Raw genomic sequence first — 23855 nt, 5'->3', positions numbered from 1 at the left:
TTCTTCATTCTCCTTTTGTAGGGTATCTTTCTTTCTTGCCATTTAAAAATTTTCCAGGGAAAGAAATTTCCACCAGAAGAATGGGCAAATCATTTGTCTAAATCAGATGCAACATCAGTATCCTCTTCTCTGGCTTGTCCTATAATTGACAATAATGATTTTTAACACTGTTTTGGGGAATGAGCACTCTGTATTTAGGAAATCCAAGCAAAGTCTGCAAATTTTTCAATATTGTGATGAAAGGATGGCGCCTTTCCTACTGTGGTGAATGGGGTGCAAAGCCATGTTTTGAGATGCTATGTCATGGGTTGCAGAGGTGCTTTCACGTAAGTGAAAAACACGTAATTCCCATTCTGTGACAGCTTGTGAAGCTGCTTGGGAAAAAGCCACCACAACAACAACAACAAAACACTAGCTCACTGTGGCTACTGCAAAGCAAGCTCTTTACTGAATGTGCTGTGAAGCTACCTTGGCAGGCCTGTAGGTTGCTTCCATGAGACTGACAAATGCTGGGGAACCCATTTGCATGGTTCGGTGAGTCCACAGGAGAGAAGATGGTGTGCAACCTCGGCAAGCGTTGAAAGCGCGAGTCGCGGAAACGTGTAAAGTGCCAAAAGGGAACTGGCAGAACATTACACTTGTATGAAATGGGAGTAATCTCATTACCAGAGGTGATAACCATTGCACCCCTGATGGAAATGCATAATTACTGAAAACAGCTAATCAAGTGCAAGAGCAGCAGGGTAGCCAGAAGCTCCTATCTAAACCATCTACAGTGCTTAACCCAGTTGAGCTGCTCCTGCTCTTCCATCACCTTCTACAAAAGGATCAGTAAAACATGCTGCACCCCCTCACATATAGGTCAGCCCAGCTGAGTGATACAGTGCTTTGAATTTTTACTTGCAAATAAAACATGTATCAGCAAAGTCTCTGACTTAATTCTACAAAATGCTCAGGCACACCATACCTGCAGCTGTAAATTTCATAGCTACATCTCTACATGAACAGAATTTGGAATACCTGACTTCTGTTGAAAAAAAAGTTGACAGCAAGCTTCTTGCCTTGAATCTCTGACTTTAAGAAATCTTGCCTTTAATTTGCTAACAATATATATGGCTATGGACAGTAAGAGATGATAATTCTCAGTCTAATGGTAAGGTAAGTTGACCTGTTAATGGGATCTGAGGAACACTTGCTCAGCCTCACTGATGGTGAAGCTGGTACTAACTGGCTGCTGGATTCAGCAGCTGCAAGCACATTGTTTTTTAATTTTTTCTGATCTTTTCAGTCTCTATCCAGGCACATCTAACAAAAGGAAGAACTGGCTTGAATTGTTTATCAAACTGCAACAGGTGAGGGAAGAGTACAGAGGGAGGGAGAAAATAGCTCTTGGCAGTTATAAGTAAAATGCATGATGTTCTATTTACAATTAGAAAAGCAGTAAAAGCCACATGAGTAGTTTCAAGGTCTTTAAGGACAAGCTGCTTATGGAACTGGCAGGCTATTAGGAAAACACATAAATGAAATAAATGCATAAATGAAATAAACACATAAATGAAAATTTCCCTGGTAGTATAGCAATGGTACCAGTTTCATGTCTGTTGAGGATCTGATTTCTTGATTATGTTAGTAAACCAGGAATAGAACCATGCAGGGACACATGCACTGTGATGCTTGAAAAAAAAAACAAGTCATGGACCAAAATGTACAAGCTGTCTCTGGAGCACAGATATAAATCCAGGTCTACCTTCTCGTTGGTTCATGTCCTGACCACTAGTCTAGAAAGTCAGCTTCAGGCCTGGATTTGGTCTGTAGTCCAGTTAATATCTACTTATTTAAAGCAAGGTGGAGGATGTCTCAACCACAGGGATGCATACATACAGATGGAGCAACAGAGTTTTATTTAGCAAGCAGAGTGCTGCTGTCATCACTCCAGATAAGGACAAATAGGCCTGTGCTCTTGGCTTCCTGGACAAGTTTTCTAATCACTAAGAAAATCATGCAATCACACATCTATTTCAGTAAGGAAAGGCGACCACCTGATCCATCTGCCTCCTCAAAGCAGGGTTAACTTCCACTCTGCACCAGGCTGATAAGGGCCTCACTCAGCAAGGGATTTGATACCCCCATGGAGCAAGGATAGACCAGTGCTCTGGACAACCTCTTCCAATGTCTGTTCATCTGCATGGAAAAGATTTTATTCCCTTTGTCTCCCATCAGCATCTTCCTTCAGGCAGGCTGTGGCTGTTGATTCCAGCCAGTCTTTGTCCTTCCTCATTCTGTGCTTACATACCCAGATAATATTTCTGCAATCCTCCTTGGTAGGCCATTCCTGCATCCATTTCCTGTATGCTTCCTTCTTCTGAGTTAAATCAAGAGCTCCTTTTCAGCAAGCTGGCCATCTGCCATGCCTGCCTGTTCTTCCACCCTTCAGATGATTTTTTTTTGCATTTTGTGCAGATTGTCACTGAAGTCTGACTAGCCCTTATGAGCTCCTTTGCCTTCAGGGGAAGTTGAATGTGGAATCAGTTCTATCTACCAGCTGAAGTATTGTGTCCTTGCCTTTCTCACTGCCTTCAGGATCATAAACTCCAGCATCTGACAGCTCCTGCAGCCAAAACTGCTATTGACTGACAGTTCATTTTCATTCAGGATTCCAGCAAAGCATCTCCCCTAGTTAGCTGCTTGTCACTTGCACCAAAAGTTTGTCTTTCTTGCATTCCAGAAATCTGGGTTTCTTGTGACCCATCACGTGCTCCTGTCAGTAGATTCTAGCATGGTTAAAGTTCTCCATGAGAATCAGAAAGAATTTGAAATATTTCCTTCAATTGTTTAAATAAATATTGTCCACAATCTCTCCTTGATCAGTCACCATCAAGACACTCCTGTATTGTGGCTTCCCCTCTGACCCTGATCCATCAGCTTTCAGTAAGCCTTTTACCCGTGCCACCATGGACATGACTATTATTTCCTCTTTCCTAGCCTAGCCATTTTGAAATGAAAAGGCTATGGCTTATGTGCTTTGCATGTGTCTCTTGTCAGAGTCTGCTAGGTAAATTTTGATTGCTCAAGGGCCTGAGACAGAAGATATATGTCTTTTAACCTTGGCATGAAAGAGACAACAAGCCACCAGAAGAGGACAGAAACATTGCTGAGTAGACACAAAAGCAGACTTTCAAGCACTTAAGAGCACATTCAGGGATCACCAGTGTGTCTAGGAATAGCACTCTTGAATCCAGCTGTCTAAAGTTAACGCAAGGCAATTATAATATTTTCCAGTGTTAAGGAAACACTGCTTCAAAACACCTGAAACAGTGAAGCTGTATGATGAAGTAAGAAGAAAGTCTATTGTTTATGGATATGTATTGATTCTACTTGGGTAAAGAAGAAGACAGGACAAAACAAGCTGACATCATGATTTCATGATAATTACTCAGCACTGGTGAAGCTGCTCCTGAAATACAATCTCCAACTTTGGCCACTTACTTCGAGAGAGGTGTTGAGAGACTGTGGATGGCAGTCAAGATGTGAGAAAGCTTTTGACACTGCTGCATAAAGCAACTTCAAAGGAAATGTGCTAATGTGACAAATGATCCCAAATGGAAGTTCTAGTTTCCCCTGCCAGATATATTCATTAGTAAAACAAGAAAAAAAGACTCAATTCTGTAAATGCTCTGCTTCACTCAAGGAATTGTCTTGATAGCCATAGCAGATTTACTACACATTCTAAGTTTACTAAGCACTTACGGAGTTCAGAGTGTTAGAAAGCCACTCGTCTGGCTGACAAGGTGGGAACTTCCTGTGTGTAGCTTTGCCCATTTGAAAGGTAGCACAAGCTCTCTTCTAGTGAAGAGTGAGAGTAAAAAAATGGCCTATGGGCAACCAAATGTGAAACCCCATGCAAGACTTCATTAAGCTGAGAGGCTGCTGCTTTGTTCCACTATTCCTCAGAAGCACCTAATTTGCTACTCTAGCATTTCCTCACACTTGTCTTCCACTTATCAACTCTTGGACCACACTGGAAAAGAGCCTTCTTACCTCCAGATACAGTGGACACAACCAGCTCATAGATGTTACTTCTGCCATTACCTGGACTTCCTGTCACTACCCGTTAAATATGTACAATATACATTATTATTATTATTATGTTTTTTGACCTTATTCTGCCTTCCAAGACTATATGGTGTGACTTGTGGCTCTGTTCACCACTAGCAGCACAATTAAATCAATTAAATCCCAGAGATTCCATGGGGAAAAAAAAAAGAGGAGGGAGGTCTCTGAGAGCCCTCACTTTTGGCAAAGAGCTGCTGCTCTTCCTGCAGGAAACGTCACCCCCATGAAGGTGCAAGCCATGCAATGTTTTGCTATGTAGCACCACACCTCAATGAAGAGGTGGATGTAGGAAGAGGTGATGTCTGATGACCAGGAATGGGAATTGCTGTCAGAGGCTAGAAGCCAGTTGCTCTTTCGACTAGTTTCTGTCAATTCACATCAAGAACTACTCAGAAGTTGCTTAGTGCATGAATCACCTCTAGCTACAAAATAAAGCATATGTGTGCAGGGCTGCTTGTAACAGCCTCAGGCACTGAAAACCATAACCCACCTTCACATTTCTGGGCATTTATTTTTTTCCTCAGCGCAACCACAGTACCTCATGGATGATAAGCAAATTTGACAATGTGAAGCCACATTCTGAGGTCAGGTGCCCTGGCTGGCAATGCTCAGGTTATGCTGCTGTTTTCCACGTTGGCCCTGAAGGAGCCTTTACAAGGTCTCTACTCCAGAAAAACACATACTCAGATACAAGAGTGCTGGATGGCAGAGCCAAGCATCCTTTATCCCTCCCTCCCCATTCAATGACCTTTTTCACAGTCAGGCAGCAGCCAGTCCCAGCAGGCATAGGATCATCTAGAGGAAAGGTCTTCTGCTCAGTAAGCCCATTGCTCCCTTGCATCTCCATCTCTCCCTTCCAGAGACTGAAGGCAGATGATGTGTATTCAGTCAGGTGATGTGGCTGCAACTCCCTGATCATATAACAGTTTCATTCCACATAATCTTTCTTTATTTCTCATTTGACAGCTACTTCCATATGAAAAAGGAAGAGTTAAGCCTATTGACACAAGCTGAGAAGATAGATGAACATTTTAAAAACAACCTGTCTTACGGGCCAAGTCTGTATACCTTCCAACTCTGACAGCAAACCTGGAAACAAAATACCATAGCATTGCTCATTACTTAAGGGGGAAGGAAAGACAGATCCTTTATCTAGGACTGTGTGCTTCTGGGAGACATCAAGTTCATGTCCTTCCTGAGGTGAGAAATCACAGACACATTGTACTCCCATTTGTCTGAATGTTTTCAGCACCTCAGAGGGCTATGGCAATGGCTAAAAGATCCCTGTGAACTTTAAAGCACCAACCTTACGATCTGCTGCATATAGAATAAAAGAACACATTTGGAGGACAGATTTTTGAAAAAGAGCCACAACAGAGGGTGAACAACTATTTCCCATTCCTAGTAGGATTCATTATCATTGGTGCAAAATGCACACAATAGGGTATAAATCTTGGTCCTGTTGATGCCAAATGATATGTGTTTTCCCACTGAAATAATGATTCCAAGGTTCTTCCTCATGGTACAGCCTTCAGAGGAGGATAGATAGTTTGGCCACTTAGCTATTTCACACTCTCATTTGTAATTATTGAAATTCTCTATTTGATAAGAAAGGAGAAATTTATGAGAAAAGATGGAAGCCAAAAGAAGTTACCATAAAATCTGTACTGAGTCAACAGCACTGAATATGGTGTTGCAAAATCTAGAAGAAATTGTTTGCCATGTTTTTGTGACTGGTAAGTTTATTAAGTGGATTCTTCTTAGCCCTCCACACAGAAGATTACTAATTTAATTATTTCAATACTGCAACCGTGATTAAGTAAAACCTCAGATTCTAACCACAGAACCTTTAAAATAATTTACAGAAGATGCATAATTCACAGTTTTAAGTAATAAAAGTTTTGTTCTGCAACTATGATGTGGACAAAGATTTTTAATAAGCTATACCCTTATAGCTATTCAGTCTATGTGTTGCAGGACCAGCAAGTTCATTGTCCCACTCATCCCCTGTTCCACTGCCTACAGAACTGTCCCAGAACTGTTCCTTCAAGATGTGTAAGGAGAACTTCATCAGGTTCTCTGTGGAACAGCTTGATGGGCCTTTCAGTAAAGGGATGAGTGTTCCTTCTGCACTGCTGTCAGTCTTCCTACAGCTGGAATGCAGAGACAGCCTCCAAGAACAGGAGAAGGCCTCTGTAGCTGTCCCATGCTCATTTGGATAACTGAGAATTAGCCACAAGGCACGTAAAAATCAATGTGTGGGTGATATATGAATTATCGATTGTTGTATCTCTTCCTACGCAGTATATTTCCTTTGTATTTGAGGCAGAACATGACCACTCCCAGATTTCACCTCATGCATATTTCACTCAATTTTTCCCTCCTGCACTATTTGTGCCATTTATCTTGTCCTATATTCACTTTCTTTTTTTCCCTACTTTTGGGAAAAGCATCTAATATCCCTGTAGCATTAGCTTTCCTTTGTTAATGTCAAAAAATGTTAATCCGTGAAGACTTGCTTCCTAGATAATGTTAATTCAGCTGCCAGTTTTATAATAGGATTATGCTTTCCAGGATTTAAAAATCCCACTTGTTAGCTACAAAACAGACTTCTACTAACAGCTATAAAATCTAATTTAATCCCTATTGGCATTAACTAAATAGCTGAGGTATAATTTCTGTCTAGCTGCACTTAACACCCTGCTATTGCCATAAATATATAAAATTCCTTTTGAAGTTATAAAAGAAACTGTTTGCTAGGATAAACAGGGTCTCCTGAGTCCAATCATATGTTATCTCCAAGGCATAACAAATGTTGTTTACATATTGTAAAGATTTTGTGGACAGCATATTTAAATAGATTTATCCATGTTTACATGTATTAATTTGCCCTTTTTCTCAAGAAAATGCATACTAAATTATGATCTATAAATATTCTATTTAAAAATAATTGGTTAATGAGTGGAAGATTTGGTCTGTGTGGAATCAAAGCTTAAACTGTAACCAAATAACCTGACTAAGCTGGAAGAAAATACCAATTTGTTCCACATATCCCCTTTTAATGCACAATTGTATTGTGAAACCTTAGAAGATAAAGTTATCTTAAATCTGGCATAGGAGCAGCTATTTTGAAGCAATCTAGCAAGAGGCTGTAACAAGTAAGGAGGAAAGAATGAGCAAGTCATGGTTTATAATCATCCTGAAATGAACAGCCAGGATCTTTATAACCATTGGCTCCCAAATGAGGAACAACACAAGGATTTATAGTCTTCTGGAGCTCAGTGATCAAAATAAAGAAAAGTATTTATAATTATTTTCTCCCAGTCTTGAAATAACTGGTAAGTACATTGTTCTGGAGAGGGTAGCCCTACTGCACTGCAATGAAAGAAGGATAGCAGAAGAGCCATTACAGCGATCCACAGTAGGCAGCACTGTGTTATGCAGGAATTAAACCAGCAAGCTCAGAGCAACCAAGCTGCCTTAAAGATAGAAATTGTTAATCAGACTCAGAAAACATTAGAATTTCATTTAAGCTTTCAAAAAGATGCAAAGTGCTGATCAGACTCCACAGTCAGCTTATCACTTTCCTTATTGATAGACAAAAAGGCAGTTCATTTTGTGATATTACAGCCAAAAAAGAAAGATGAGCAACCTCAGCAAAGCAGCTGACATTAACATCCAAATTTGCAGACATGTGCATTTGTTTTTGGAGTCATACACTATACTTTGGACAGCACATTTAGGTATGTTAATAACAGCACATGCTCCATACAGCTATAAAAATCACTGTCAAAACAGCAACTTTTCAAATGCAACTGGATGTTTTGACTTATCCACAATAATAATAATAATAATAATAATAATAATAATAATAATAATGCAAGTTTTTCACTTCTTTGTAAAAGAATTTCTTGCTTGGACAATGGGCATGGCAATGTGTAACCTAGGGATGCATTTAGAGCTTTCATGCCCTTGGAGCCTACTGCATATGGTGGAGCTAGCAGAGCTGTGCAGGTTTGAATGGGAATAAAAAAATGCATATAGTTCCTAATGCTCCATACCTATTTGTTATGGCTTTTACAACAGGGACTAGAAAAATTTCAATACTTGCATATTGTGTTGTATTCTGTATGTGAGTGCACATTAGATTTGTGGCTCTGGATGCCCTCCACTATCAGTGAGTCAGAGATTTTGGGTATCAGCTTGTTCCATGAAAGTGTATTCTTCTGGTGTATAAAGCACAGCTTTACAATCTTTCACAATTTGGAGAAGAAATTCACAGAATATGTAAAAACCAGGGCTTTACGAAATTGTAATCCATGTGTTTTGTCTTCTGTTAAACAGAGATAAATTGCTCCACTCTAAGTTAAAGGGATGTCATGGCATGGGTTTGACTAATGGTGGAAATAAAAAGCTGGTTTTAGATAGTTCTATGCTTATTTTACAGCTAGCACAGTTCACATGCCTTCAGTTCAATATATGCTGGTGTATAGGAGGAAGAAACTCAAACTCCCTAAGGGCTTAATTCTGAGTTACTAATTTAGACACAAATGTCCTTAATTCATGAAATGTGAAATGTTGTCTGAATAAGGACAGCAGAATCCATAGCACAGTCAGTCTTGTGGACTCCTGTTCATACAGTGGAAGGAAATGAAGCTTTTGCAGAGGTACTGATAGTTTAGTTCCCACCACTGAGTGCTAGAATCCTTTTATCTGGTCTCCAGAAGAATAGTAGATGAACCCAAAGATAGAGATGTTAAACATCATGGTTTTTTGGGGATCTTGGCAGCTGACACCTGCCAAGATTCCCACGCCTAGCCATGATAAAACACACCCTCACCCTTCATCTGCAACTTCCACGTATATATGGCTGTGCTGTTTCTCCACCTGACATCAAAAATTCTTTTCTCTTACTCAGCATCTCACCACATTTCCTTGTTTTGCTACACTATTAACCCTGGATGAACAGGTATTTTTTAAACAGTTTGGTAAAATAAACCACAGATTTCCCCATAATCTTCTGAGTATTTCTGAGGTTCCTCCCACTCTTCAGTGGGACAGGTCCAGCTTTCATGGCACCAATGCACTGGGAAAAGTACCATGCATTTCTACCTTTCCTTACCTACCTATCTTGCCCAAATCAGACCACAGGACCACTGTACCACTACCTGTGAGCATAGAGATACCTTGTAGACAAGTTTACCAAAGAGGGCAAGGGCTGTATTCTCTGTGTGTCCTACCCTTTTCTGGTCCATGTCCCTGTTTATGGGGGTCTCTGGCTTTCCTCATGCTTCACTCACCACTCTGTTTTCGAAGTGTGGGTCTTGCAGTGAGGAAGAATAAACAGAGTGGACTACTGGCTATGAGCACAATGGAATCTGAAGTTGAAGACTAGATTTCAAGATTAATTGCAATAGAAACTTGGATATACAAACACATTCCAATGCCTGCTCATTGCCAACAACAAAAAAAAGCAAAGGAGATCTGGAGCAAACAGTGTTAAGTGCTGAGAACCCTGTGACTGAGACAGGGGTAGTACCTTTATCATTTCCTCACCCCATTGAAGCCAACACAACATGACGCAACACAGCACATGGCTTTGCATGCAAAAAAGTGCCCAAATTTGATCCCGCAGATTGTTTCTCAGCTACCTGTGTAAACTGAATTTCTTAGTATTAGCTTGGTTTTCTGTAGCACACTTGAAACTCAACAGCTCCCTTCAAACTAAGTGATAAGTGCTCAATATTGGGCTGTGTAGTCAGGTCCTTTCTGCTACGAGAAGAGATGAAATATTGAAACTTGGTCCAGAACTATGTAGGAACCTATTCTAGTCCTGCAGTTAGCCTTTAGTACCCAGGTGTGCTGATGTGCCTGCAGACAGCCGACTACACACAAAAGTGAAGGACTGTGACATACAAGTCCATACAAATATTAAATATATGTTTTAAAATATTTTCCCAGGTCTATTAATGTATTCCTGTCTGAAATCCCTGTTAATACTGAGCCAAGACATTTTCCCTAAGTTTCTAGACACCATTCTGTCAGCAGTAATAGTCATATCAATACATGTCCAAGTCAAACTTAATTGGATACATCTGAATCAGTGGAAAAAAAATAACTGGCAATTCAAAGGCTCTGCTCGAAGAGAAACAGGCATTACTGAGCTCATTAAGAAGAAAATTGCTGAATATTGCGATCTCCTTATGAATCCTCAAATCTTTATGTAAGGAAGATGATTGGCTTGTAGAGTAAAACAATAGGAACAAAAACTTTTATTGTCACAGTCAGTACTCAGGAGTGGCAGTTCTTCCAGGACCATGGTGGGATTAATGAGGAAATGAAAACACTTTACAACTTTCATAAAAATGTATATTCATCAGAACTCTTCAAGGATCAAAAAGGCCTTGCAGAGTTTCACCGTATAGTTCAGCTCCCCTACAATAAACCAGAGAGACTTTTGGACTCCCCAATTCCTACAGAAGAAATTTCCCATGCTACTCAGACTTTTAATAATGGCAAGCCAGTGGGGAAAGCAGCATTCCCATTTTAATTTTGTGCATCTTTTGAAAAGAAGTCACCCTACTATGCGCCTGTGTACATTTAATCATTCTCTACACACTTTATCAGCAAGCCTTCTCCCTGTAGGAGGAATACAATTAGGTACAGTACTAATTTATTATAAATAAAGGAAAGACCTGGTAAAATAACCTAGTTATCAATGTTTCATGCAACTGTGCCTATGAAGTACTAGCTAACAGTCTCACTATGAGCCTAGAGAAGTACCTGCAGCATTGATAAATCCTAACCAACACGGCTTTATTAAAAAAAGAGATTATCATCATATAATACATGAAAACTGTTGGGTTTAATTGAAGTAACTAGAGATTTATGGAAACCAACTGGAGCTTTCTTCCACTAATACTATAAAATCCTTCAATAACATCAATAAGGAAATGCATCTCAACAAAGAAAGCCTCACACTTTTTTTGTATACCACGCTGACCCATTTTATGTATTTATCTCCACCCCTGAATTTAGTTGAAGAGTTGTTTTATATGCAAAAGCCTCTTGTCATCAATGATAAGGACTAAAAAGGTCAGAAGGTCTCAGATTAAGGGGAAAATGGTAGGCAAGGATGCCCTCTCTCTGGCGTGCTGTTTGTTCTGACCCCAGGATCAGATCACTAGAGAGATGGAGGAGACATTCTCACAGGGAGAAATCTCCATAAAATCAGCATGTTTGTGGATGATCTGCTCTTCACTGTAATGAACTAAGAGTCATCTTTTACATATGTGTTGTTCATAATGGAACACTTTGAAAGGTGGCCAGGCTTTAATCCTATTTTAAAAAACAGACAATTCAAAAGAATTAACTGATTTTTCCTTCTTCATGACACAGCACAATGAGTTTTTAAGTGGCTGCATGATATTAGGTAGAAACACATTCATGCTATGATTCTGAGGACATGCTTCAGATTAGTAAAATGGGTTTTTCCCTATACCTGCTCTTGAAACAACCAAACTTCCCCTCCCTGCTGAGGAAACTGGGGAGAATAGAAAAGGCTCAAGAACCACCACTTCCCCTCTCAAGGAAGGGACATGGGGAAAGGACAGAGCCCTTTCCCAGCTTCTCTTGCTTTAGTGCTGGAGGAGAGACCAACATTTTTCCAAAAGAGACAAAACAACATAATGATAATTCACATTAAATAAAGTTTAGGAGACTAAACTCTAATCTAGTCTAACATAATTTACAGTAAGGCCCTGAATATCAACAATTTTTTATTGGATAAATGAGCTCCATATAGTTCCCGGGGATCAAGAATAAAATTTCCTGTTTTCAAGTATTTTATGTCAGAGGAGTGCACAGACGTTTCTCAGCCATATGTACACTCCAAGGGATTGCTTTTACACCTCTGATACAAAAAAAAAAACATGAGCAGAGGGAACATGGGGCTTTGTTTTGATTCTTAATTATAACACTGGTGTTCCCCATGGAAAGAAGAGGCCAAATCCTATCACTTTCAAAATTTGCCTGAGAAAATTTTCAAAGGTCATCTTTGGCAGGAGGGCCTGTGCCCTGCCTGGCCTGATGGCACACTGAAGGGAGCTGCAGAGTACACCATATTATCCCAGTTTTTCAAAACCACCCTGCAGACCACAAACAAGATAAATCCACAAATAGCATTGGTTTGGAGGCATTAGAATTCTCCAAAACTCTTCCCAAGTACTCAGAAATATATAAAGGCTATAGTAGCAACCCTAACTGTTGTCTTGCTAGGCTGACCTGGCAGCTAACTCCTCCTGGATGCTCTGAAGGACAGCACCACCAAGACGAGATCCTGCTGGAAAAAATGCAGTTCTAGAAAACTCTTGTAAAGATGGTAACTTTACATAACCCATGGGAACTATACAAAATCTCAGCTCACTATGTCCTTGGAAAATGAATGCACTGACAAGGAAATCTTCCTTACTGCAACAGGAAGAGAGAACTTTTTCACCTGATAATAAATCCACCTGACCTACATGCACAGTGAGTGATGCAGCTCTACAGCAGAAAGCTACAACAGGGACTGCTGGCTTGGCTGAAAGCCCTTGAGACAGCTCAGCTCCTACACAGAGATCTTTCATAAGATGCAATTCAGCTTGCTTCCTGATATGAATCATACAAGCATGTCAATGCAGCCATTTAAAAAACCTTTTTATTTTTTACAATCAAAATGAAAGCATATTCAGACCTTTTCCTGTGAAGAGCTGAAATAGATACAGGTTATTTTTCTGTTTAAGAGTATGATGCATTTGTGACATATCAACACTGCAATCTGTATTATTTCTAATTTTATAGTTTTAGAATTTTGATTTGAACTGTTCACTTTAAAATATCACAAAGCCCATAATTCTGAGTAATTTCTTTAAAATGTACATATACATCAGTGGCAAAGAAATCCTATCTTTGTCTGGGAATAGTACCTCAGGGAAGGTAACTTTCCATCACTAATATTCGATTGTTCCCACAACCAAAATTTAAATTTCTGTTGTAGAAATACCCAATGTCTTACAGAGTCAGAAATGTTGAGAGGCAGCTGACAGTCTACATCATATGGCACTATATATCTGAAACTGTAAAAACAGCATGTGGATGCCCAACCAGGATTTGAGAACAGCATGACTTGTAGGGTATGTTCAGCAAGACTAAAGCCACCTTTGTAACAACACCAGCACATCTTCCTGTCACCTTTCCTATTCTGAATTTTTGAAGCCCTCCTATCACTCTGCCTGGTCCCAAAGGTGTTGCAAAAGCCCCTGTGCCACTCATACCAGGATCAGGTCTAACCTTACTTTCAGGGTTAGTACTTGGCATACTATAACAGCTTTGCTTATTAGGCATTTCTTCCCACTGGCTTGCCTCAGAAAATTCACTGAAATATTTTCTCCTTGTGAATGCTGTGAGGTTGTTTCTATTTTTCTGATTTAGTCAAAATATTAGGTAGAAAGTAAGATCCAAAAGAAGGGGAAAGAGATGACACCTGAAGTTGTGGTCAGTGCTGTAGTTCTTGAAGGTAAGAAATGTAGGCACTGAAATGGTAAAGGAGATTAGGCTATGGGTATGAGTTCCCTTTTTCTGGTGCTCTCTGTCAGCCATTAGAGAACATAATTGTGAGGGTAAGGCACAGGGAAGGAAATCTTTCAAAACTTCATTGAGAGAAAATACTGCATAGAAATTAGTTAAATATTTTTATTTTATGGCCACAGCTTCAAAAGCTGCTACTGCAACCAAATGCAGTTTTGCAAATATTATCAGTTTCAGTAACAGGAAGCTATCTTCCTCATTTCCTTCTCAATGAACAAGCAAATAGAGCTGCTGACATGCCAGATTATTGATCTGTCAAATTTTAACTTAATCCTAATATAAGCCACACAGCATCTTGTTAAAATAGACCCATTAGATGTGGTTCAAGCTTGCTGCTTGGACTTCATGCAAATTAAGATCCGTAGACAGGCAAGTTTGGCCCAAGGCACTATGAACCTTCAGTCAGGTCCTGGTTTTCCCCAAATTCAACATTTCTGCAGCAGTTTGAAGGAAGTCCATAAGTAGCATTTTAAATAATATAAGATACAGTAATAAATACTCAAATTCATCAGTACTATTTAAGAACAATGAATAATGTTGTGTTTCCTAGTGGGTTTTCCCCCCTCAGTTTGAAATGACCCATTTGCAATGGGCCACTGAACACTGTACTTCAATGCATGTTCTTGACATATCTTTCACACAAAGTCCCCAAACACTTCATAGACATTAATAAATTAAGCTGCAAGAGCAATAACAATTTTAGCTTCACATTCATAGAACCTATGTCTCAAACTCTTCCCGAGTATCTGTGGCAGATCTAAAAACAAAATTCAAACTTCCAATCACTTTGAATTAGGCTTCTCTACTAAATCATACAATCACACAGTCTAATTCAGGTTGGAAGAGATCTCAGGAGACCACCTCAAAGCAGCACTAACTACTGATCTACACCAGGCAGATCACAGCTTCATCCAGCAAGGCTTGAATAGCCCCAGGGAGGGAGGATACACCACCAGTGGAGAATCTCTTCCAGTCTCTGACCACCTGCATGGACAAGACATTTTCCCCTTGTCTGCAGGCAGCATCTCCTCTCATGTAACTTGTGCCCAGTTTTTTCCTTGCACCATTTCTGAGCTCTTCTGAGAAGAGTCTGGCTCTGCACCCATTCAGCTCCCCTCAGGAAGCAAAATCAAGACACAACTTAGCCATGTCTTCTCCAGGATGAAGAAACTCATGCCCTCAGCCTCCCCTCCTGTGCCATGATCGGCCTGATGGCCCTTCATGGGCTCCTTCCCATTGTCAGCTCCTCTCTTGTCCTGGGATCCACAGCTTGGCACAGGGACTCCACAAAGAGACTGTCAAAATCAAGTGGAGAGGAAAGACCCCTTCCCTGGACCTGCTGGGTGCAGCTGTGCCAGCACGGCCCCGGGGGTGGTTGGCCACACCACTGACCCTCTGCAGCTTGTCCTACAACAGCACCCAGGGCCTTTTGGCACAGGTGCCTCTCTCCAGGCTTCAGGAACATCCCCCAGCCTTGACCCTTCAGTGATGACAGAGATGACAGACAGCAGCTTCATGGTGATACATGACAGCTCCCTCAGCAGCCTCCAGTGTGTCCTGTCTGGTCCCACAGACCAGCTGATTTAAAAAGACCCTAACTCCATCTTCCCCTGCTGTGGCTGCTCCCTCCCTCCCCAGAGTTTTGCTTCTAGGCCTGAGACTGGGCAGACTCTGACAGTGAAACCTGCAGTTTCATGGGGCAGTGAATCATTTGGCGGGTTTTCCTTCTCATTTTTACTGCTGATACACTTGTAGTAGCCATTTTTGCTGTTCTGTTTATCCCTCACCAGTTTTGATTCCAGACAATCTCTGAACTTCCTCATTCTGCTCCTACGAGCCTGGACCACACTCTTCTGTTGCTTCTTGGTAGCTTGTCCCCACTTCTACTTCCTGTCTGCTTTCTTTTTGCATTTAAGCTGAAGCAGTGGCTCATCTATTGTCTCAAGTTTTCATTACCAATTTCCCCCCTAATTTCCTTGAAATCGTATACCCAGTGGCACAACTTCACTTTAACAGAGCTAGAATTTTACCACCCTTGAGAAATTGCTACTGTCAACTTTGTCATCTTGATAATTTTGAAAATTATGGTTTTCTGTAATTGTTTATTACAAATAAATGCTTATGCTATAAATTATTTGATATAATTAAGCTGCAACTTAAAATACTTCAGTTTGATACACAACTACATCTTGTATTATACAGCAGCAGTCTATGAAATGTGATGAAACAATACTAATTCACTGTGACAGGAGATATAATCTTAGTCTTTCAACACAGAATTTTAGCATCTGAAAAATGCTTTCCAATCATCTTCAGCAGCACACAGGAACATCCAGCAGTGCTACTTTCACTTTTCAGAATTAAAATAGGCACATGTGAACTCTGTAAAATTTTTCCTTTCCAACATACCTGTAAAGAGCTGAAGGTTAAAGAAAGCACTATCCAAGAGAGTCCTTCTGGAAAGCATTAACTCACAAGAAAAAGAAAAGAATAAAATTTCATCCACATTTTTGAAAGGACATGGGACATTTTTCAAGCCTATTTTCCTAACTTCTGGGCAGAATATTTATACTCAAACCCTAAACAATGCTTGCTATAGTCCAAAGCATGTAGGAAAGTACAGTTAGGAAAACCAACAAATATGAAAATAATGTGTCAGCAAACTTACATTCCTGTTGAGAAACAGCTTTCACAAGGAACATTTGCACCATTTTCTTGTATACATTGTTTAAGATGGCTGACTTGTCACTTATGTTTAAGGTTGGAGTCAGCGATCTTAAAGGTCTTTTCCAATGATTCTATGGTTCTATGACATGGAACATAATAAAATGGTTATTTCCAAATATTTTTTAAAAATTGTTTGAAAGTGAAACTGAATGCATGCTAGATCATTCTCTCTTTTCCCACAGTTTAATATTAACAAAAACTTGGCACAGGTACTCGACACATCTACATCTATCTCCCACTCTGCTCTCCATCCTTGTTCCAAACACTGCTGTGCTCAGGATCTAACTTCTCCTTCCTTGAGAAACATCCCTAACAGCATTTCCCCCCAAAATTTCAGGAAGTATATCTTTCTAAACACCCCAAGGCTCAAACCCAGACTTATGCTGTTTGGCTCACAATCTGAAGATGATTTTATTTCAATAACAAACTGCCCACCTGGTGATTCTGAACTAACGGTTCCTTTCCCGCTTCTATTCTTACAGACTGTTTCTTCCTCTTCCCTAAGAAATGTGTTGCAATAATAACAGTATCTCCCACTCTTCTGTGATGGCAGATTATGCCCACTCCTGTATTCCTGCAAAACTCCCTCCCCGCTTACTCACACGGGATCTCTTTGAGTTCTGGGTAACCAGATTTTCCCAACGCCTTCACAAAGCCTATCACTGTGACATTACTCTGTATATCTTAAGAGTTATCGTTGTCTTTCTGGTTGTCACTTCCCCAAGGCAATGGCAATGTTTTTCCACAAGTTCTCTTTAGTGCTGATTATATCACACAGATAATTTTTAATTACCTTTCTGTTCAGAGCCACACCATCTTCACAGTCCAACACTGCACAATCTACATTTAGTGATGGGATTTTTCTTATCTTCTTTTCATCATCTGCAGGTACATAGAGCACAGCCCGTCTGGGAACATACTTGTGTGATGATGCAAAGCGATAACTAAGCTTAGGAACACCAGCTGGCAGAGGACAATCCACCCTGTAAAGGATATTGTTAAAATTAGACTATTGGCAGCAGTCAAATAATACTTGGCTATATTTTAAAAGCAAAACATTCCTACCTAGATAGTGGCTGGTTTTGGGCTACTTATATATTTTTCTCTTTGGAAGAGCCAAGTTAGAGAGATTAGCTGACAGTATTACAGTTAATTACAATATAAAACTCCAAAACCACTATGTTCAATAGAAGTTGCAAACTTAATCATAATTGAAGACCTGCCAGGGCTGAGGTTTATCCATGCAGCTTTAATTACACTGCCCATTCTGGGCGCTACAGCAAGTATGAAATAGTGAAGGGTGGGGGTTCTTTTTTTCCCTGTCACAGGACTCCTCTGTAGGATACAGACTGTGCTGGGAATGGATCAAGACTGCTCTGGGGAGGAAGCTGCTATCTGCCACTTTTCCTCCAGGAGCTGGATGCCATGCTGTGAATGAAGTAGGGGTGCTGGTTAAAACAAACACAGGTTTGTGAAGCTCATTTTGCAACCGTAGCATTATATCAACAAATGTATTTGCATGCAAATTTTAAATAAGCAAGATGGATGGAGGGGGAAATGAAGAAAAAAATTAAAACCCCATGCAGTGTGGAGCATTGCTATTCTCTTCAGACTTTCACATCCGCAGCACAGACTTCTATTGACAGAGCCCAGCAGCATCAGCAGCAGGTGGTTTTTTTTTTTTTTGGCTGTGGTGTTTTTTTAAGTCTGTAAATGTTTTGTGCACCACAGATTAGTGCAGGTGTGAGCCTTTGGTGCCACATGGCTTGAGAGGATAACATCCCTGTGGCCTGTAGGTGTGAGGTCTGGCATGGTCTCCACCATGTGCTTATATTCCTGGTGAGGGCCCAGCACACCAGCTCCAGGCAGGAGCTGGGTTAGTGCACTTGGAGGCTGTGGGACTGCCAGAGGAGGCTGCTCTTGAGTGCTGTGGGGAGCTTGCTTTGCTCCATAATTACAAGCACAGAGAAATAAATTATAGAGGGTGCCACTGTGTTTCTTGGCCCTCCAAAAAAAAAGCCCCTTGCCTGCTCCTGTTTCTCCTCACTGCATGCTGTATCCCCCAGGCCTTTCTGCTACATCAAAGATGAGGACAAAATAATACATTTTACTTTCATACTAAGCACAAGGCACTTACACCACAAAGTAATCCTACCATATAACACCATTATGCATTATCATGTATATTATTCAGCACTTTGAATAATGCAAAGCTTTCCTAGCACCATGCTGAACATGTCATTATCACATCATGTCAGGGACCCATGCATTTTCCTGTGCCCCTCTTAATAATGCTTCCCAAGTTGCTAGACTTGGATGACACATGGCTACACACACATGTGGGTTTTCTTCAAACAAACATGACTTAACGCTCTCAAATGCTTGGAAACGAATTCAGTCAATCTAAATCAGGGCCAATGTGGCATGTCACTGGCAGACTACTGTAATACTCTCCTTTCTAAGCTGAATCTGTTAAAGAACCCTCTCTTCCCTTAGAGTGTGCACCCTTAAAGCTGAATATAAGACTTGGGTTAAAAATATGAATAAAGCTTCTATCACATTTTTCCCTCAGTAAACTAAATTGAAAAGGAAAATTATTTTATCATCTCATCTGCTGCATCTCTGCATATCCTGTGTGGGTCCACTTTAAGAGCCTACGAAAACCACTGATGGGGTCTTCTTTTCAACATGCCTGGTAATGCTTAATTCAGTTTAAGAAATGGGACAGCTTGGCAATTAAATAGAAATTATTTTATTAAAAATGCCTGTGTTACCTTTGTTAATAACAGCAACAGCTTCAAGACTCAGCTGTAGGAGATCCTATCAACACCTGGAAACATGCAACGGAGATCCACTGAGCTCCTCCAAAGTATTCTCTTTGCCTCTCTCTCACAAATTACTTCACATTCCCTGCTTCAGGCTGAAGTGGGGATGCTAACAGAACTTGTGGCAACTCAAGTGGCTGCTAGACAAATCCACTTAATCTCATTTTCCTGCAGTAGTACGCTTTAGTAAGCAAGGATGAGGTGGAAGAGTGGTTTATCTCAAATGGAAAGAGGAGGATCTTTTTTCAGTGTGACACAGAGGTCAGTAAAGAAGTCTGCAGTCCTTCCCATAACATATATGAGGGAACAAAAGTGATTAGTTTCTATTCTCTTTCTCTGATGGCTTCAGCCTTGTGGTTCCCAGGGGCACAAAGGAGTCAAAGAGCTCGGCCCATTAATAGTTAACTCCATCCTGGAGCCAAGCAGCCCCTGAAGCACCCTTAATGACTGCCTCTCACCAACCCTCCAACCTGCCAGAAACCTGATAGACGTGGCTAACACCATAATCTCAGAACCTGCTGAGATGAGATGTATCTTCTGTCACACATGTTTCCCAGGATTTCTGCTGGGCTGTCATCACACCAAGGGCTGTTTGACCAGCCATTTTCCCTCTCACTGTTGCAAGCCCCATGAAGGCAGCCTTGCTCTGCATACCACACACAATGGCATGTAGTGTTGTGTAGGTGAAAGCACCATTACCTGCAGACCAGATTTTGTCAGGTGACACCATCCAGGTCTATGAACTTGTGTTTAGATGGAGGAGCAGTACAGCTTCCTCAGCAGACCACCTGACTCCAAAGGAGTGATAGACGTAATCCATTAAAATGCCATCATGTAATAGGCTTAATGCTGGAAATGCTACTGCCAGGTGATTATTGGTATCTCCTCCTCAGCTAAACAACTTTGTAACCACATGGGCTCAAACAACAGGTTTCTCAGGACATGAATTATTATTAAAAAAACACACTATCAATGTGTCATATTATTAGTTTTATGGGATATCTTAGCAACCTGAAGAAGAAATTTTTTTTCAAAAAGTATGTCCAGGAAAAAATATATACAGCAGGAGGTCGTGTCAGTGGACCAAGACAGAGCCCTTCTCCTTTCAAAACTAAGAGCTCTAGAAGCATTCATATAAAATTAGAGTTTTCAACAAGTATCTTTAGGTATGACTGCAGTAAATTGTGTCAATGCTAATTCTTTGACATATATTCTTTAATCATCACTGTTCATTTTCCTCGCAAAGTCATATTTTATGTTCTACAATAAAAAAGCAGAGGAAGACGTGGATTAATTAATAGATCCATTTGTCTATAGACTTATTTTAAACAGTGGCAAACCTTGGGGTGCTCTGTATATGAGCAGTTAGCTACTCTGGTAGAAAACACTCCCCTGATTATCTTGACTTCTGTTATGTTGATAGAATGAAAAAATCCCCAGCAGTTGCTTTTTTAGGACAAAAAACCCACACAGCACTGCAGTCTCGATTATACTGTTAACCCTGTGCCATAAAGAGGAGGAAAATCTTACATATGTTTCCTGGCTCCAAGTATTTTAATGATTCAAACTAAGCTTGACTATGCTTTAAACTAAACACATGGACAAAAGCCAAGTGAATTTGCTAAGACAATGTTTCTTCCTTTAAGCACTGTAAGTTAAAACAAGGACTAGGCTATTGGGTAATGCTCATTAAATTGTTTTACAGCAGCATATTTTCATTCATAGCATCTGGCAGCATGCTGAGTGCTCTTGGGTCTTGGAAATAAAACTAAATTTCTTCAGCAAACATAACACTCTACTAAAGTCTTCATCAAATATGTAAAAGTAGCTGGCAAGTTAAAGTTTTTCATGGTCCTCTGAGAACCATTTCACCCAAAAGTGAATAGTTCATCCTCAGGAAGGAGAAAAGAAAACCTATTGAAATACTAAGAGACACTGCAGTTTGCAATGGCAGCCATACAGTGTGACTGCGAACAGTGAAATTACCCCAAATTATGCAAATTTCTCTGCTATAAACTGCATTTTCACATTCCAGCATTGCTCATACTCATACACATAAAATGCATACACCTGTGCAGTCACATTGGAGCCAACAACATACAGCTCACAAAGTAAAGTACTCGCACAAGTGATTTCCAGCACTTTAACCTGTGCCTCTGTTCCCTGTTTATTTGCTAAATCAAATCAGGCCTGGAAGATCTGCCAAACACATAGAAAAATATTCATTGCTCAATAGGCCAAATCTTTCCTTCTACAATCTTTGGCATAGTGTTGGCAAAGTGTTCGCAAAGAGCATTTTTAGACACTTCACTAAAACTATTAAAAAATCTGGATAATGTCCACATGTATTTTTGACCTCTGTGCATGTAACTGCACACCATGATGTCTGTGGAGCTGTGGAAGAAGGACAGAAGTGATCCAAGACCCACAACACGCCCTGAAAAACACCCAGCTAATGTAGGAAAATGTTGTACAAATTATTTCTGCAATATGTGCAAAAAAAAAAAAAAAAAAACAAAACAACAACACTCCAGAGAAAACATAATGGTTTTCCTGTGTTGAATTTACCAGGGAGTAGCACACCACCGCACACAAATAATCTGCCAAAAACAAAGGAAACTTCTATGGAATTACAAAGCCCCACAATTTGCATAGTAATTCTTTCTAATTAAGAAAAGAAGATACAAGTTGTTTGTTATAAACATCAGCAGGCCCTGTGCAAATACGGAGGGCTCGCAGCCGCGCTGAGTGTTTGTCGAATCAAAGCGACTCGCTGGAGAGTTTTATTGGTACAGCTGCGGCGCATGCATTTTATCACACATGCTAATAATCCTGGTTATGGCACTAACATTTTAATCATTTGTTCTCTGGGCTTGTTTCTCAAACAATTAGCACTAATGAATGGCCAAAATACCTCGGATCATATATGTCTAATTGCAGTCAAGAGCGGTTATTGTCCGCATGTACATTTCAATTCACCTCTGGGGATAATGTTTGTTAATTGTATTTCTTTATATAGCAAGTGAAAAAAGGCTGTTCACTCAAAAAGGGACTAAGTGTTCTCTTCTTTTCCTTTGTTCCCACAAGAAGCTAAAGTCACTTCAAGAGGCACTTAATCCCATCATCCATGGTTACAATTGCCTTACAGCATCAATCAAAAAGAATCTGAAGTAAAATGATGCAGCTATATTGTGTAATTAAAAGCAATTCAGGTAGTTATTACTTGGGGCATTTTCCAGGTCCAAATACTTAAAATGGCACTGCGGGGATTCTAAATACTGTAGTGTTTTAAATTTGGTGAACTACAATATCTCACAGAGAAAGGGAAGGAATATGCAAAAAAAAAATCTCCTAGTGTGTATTGTAAAGTGAAAGAAAAGAGGAGGAACAGCTAACGTTTGAAGTGACAAAATCTACAAGTCTCCATATAAAAGGGAAATAAAAATATCAAGAAGGGAGAAAAGGGGAGGAAAAAGAAAAGGACAACAGTTTTCAAGGAAAAGAATTTCCTCATAATTGTTAAAAAGTTAACATGTGAAAAAATGCTAACATTTTCCCAAACGGAAAACAAAAGCTCATATCACAAGCTTTACCATCAGAATACAGGTCCCCAAAATCTTAGTACTCTTCTAGTGGAAATAAATGTGGGTAAAGCAAGCAGCTCTTTTTTAGGGAAAAAAAAAAAAAAAAAGACAAGGGAAAAAAAAAAAACAGGTTAAAAGTGAAGAGCTATGATATTTACTTTTGAATAAAATGTAAGGGAAGTAACAACTGCCATTAACCCTGATCCAATTATGCTGAAATTAAAACTGGGGGGTTATCAACATACCAAACACTCAGCTTTACATTTTGATTTCTTCCTTTGTTCCAGACTCAGTACGGTCATTCCCCTGACCCTCAAAAAACTAATTAAGAAACCCCCCCAAACCTAAGTCCTTTCCAGGGCAGGCAGAAGCCACCAGCTCTCACCAGGTTTGAGATCTCTTGACAAGCAGTTTTCTTTACCAGGAGAGGCTTTGTCTGATTTTAAACTTCTCACCATAAGGCTGATACTATCTCACATAGATGTAACGTGAAGACTAATTCCCCTGAAGCTGATGGAAGACATAAAGGTATAAAATTAGCCCCCCAAAAGTGTGAAGAAGGTGAAAGAATAAACCCTAACACTTCCACAGCATCCTAAGGGAGACAGGCGGTCTGCACCCAGCTGTGGGGACTGAGTGGTGAGTTGAAGAAGTGCTCACAAAAACTCAGTGAATTAAGAAATTTAACCCCCGTAACAACCAGCTTTGGATATCAAAAGGGACAGATTGGAGGGGGTTGCTCCTGAGAGCACTTGCCTGCTGGAAAAACTGTAGCAGGGAGAAATGAAAAGGGGTCTTCCAAGTGACCTTTCACAAGCACTCTCTCCAGCTGATCAGGACATATTGCATTATAACCAAAAAACAGAGAGCTGAACCAAATGGGGAAGGAGAGCCCCACTGATCAAAAAAAAAAAAAAAAAGTCATGACATAGAGAAGTATGAGTGGAAATGAAAACTAAGCACCAAATCCAAAGTTGCT

At 40.1% G+C, this 23855-nt stretch overlaps 1 protein-coding gene across 4 annotated transcripts in view; it reads right to left on the bottom strand.

Annotated features, from left to right (window-relative positions):
- The window catches only part of CLYBL (citramalyl-CoA lyase), a 164391-nt gene that overhangs the window by 59974 nt on the left and 80562 nt on the right, over positions 1-23855 (bottom strand). For all 4 annotated transcript variants that reach the window (XM_021530260.3, XM_021530259.3, XM_085556865.1 and 1 more), the window contains exon 2: positions 17261-17450. In XM_021530260.3, coding sequence (XP_021385935.1) covers positions 17261-17450 — 190 coding nt within the window. The remainder of the gene's footprint in view (positions 1-17260; positions 17451-23855) is intronic.

This window comes from Lonchura striata, chromosome 1 (genome assembly GCF_050655825.1).
Source record: "Lonchura striata isolate lonStrDom1 chromosome 1, ASM5065582v1, whole genome shotgun sequence".
NCBI lineage: Eukaryota > Metazoa > Chordata > Aves > Passeriformes > Estrildidae > Lonchura > Lonchura striata.
The sequence above is the reverse complement of the archived record's forward strand: the minus strand, read 5'-3'. Positions and strand labels throughout refer to the sequence as shown.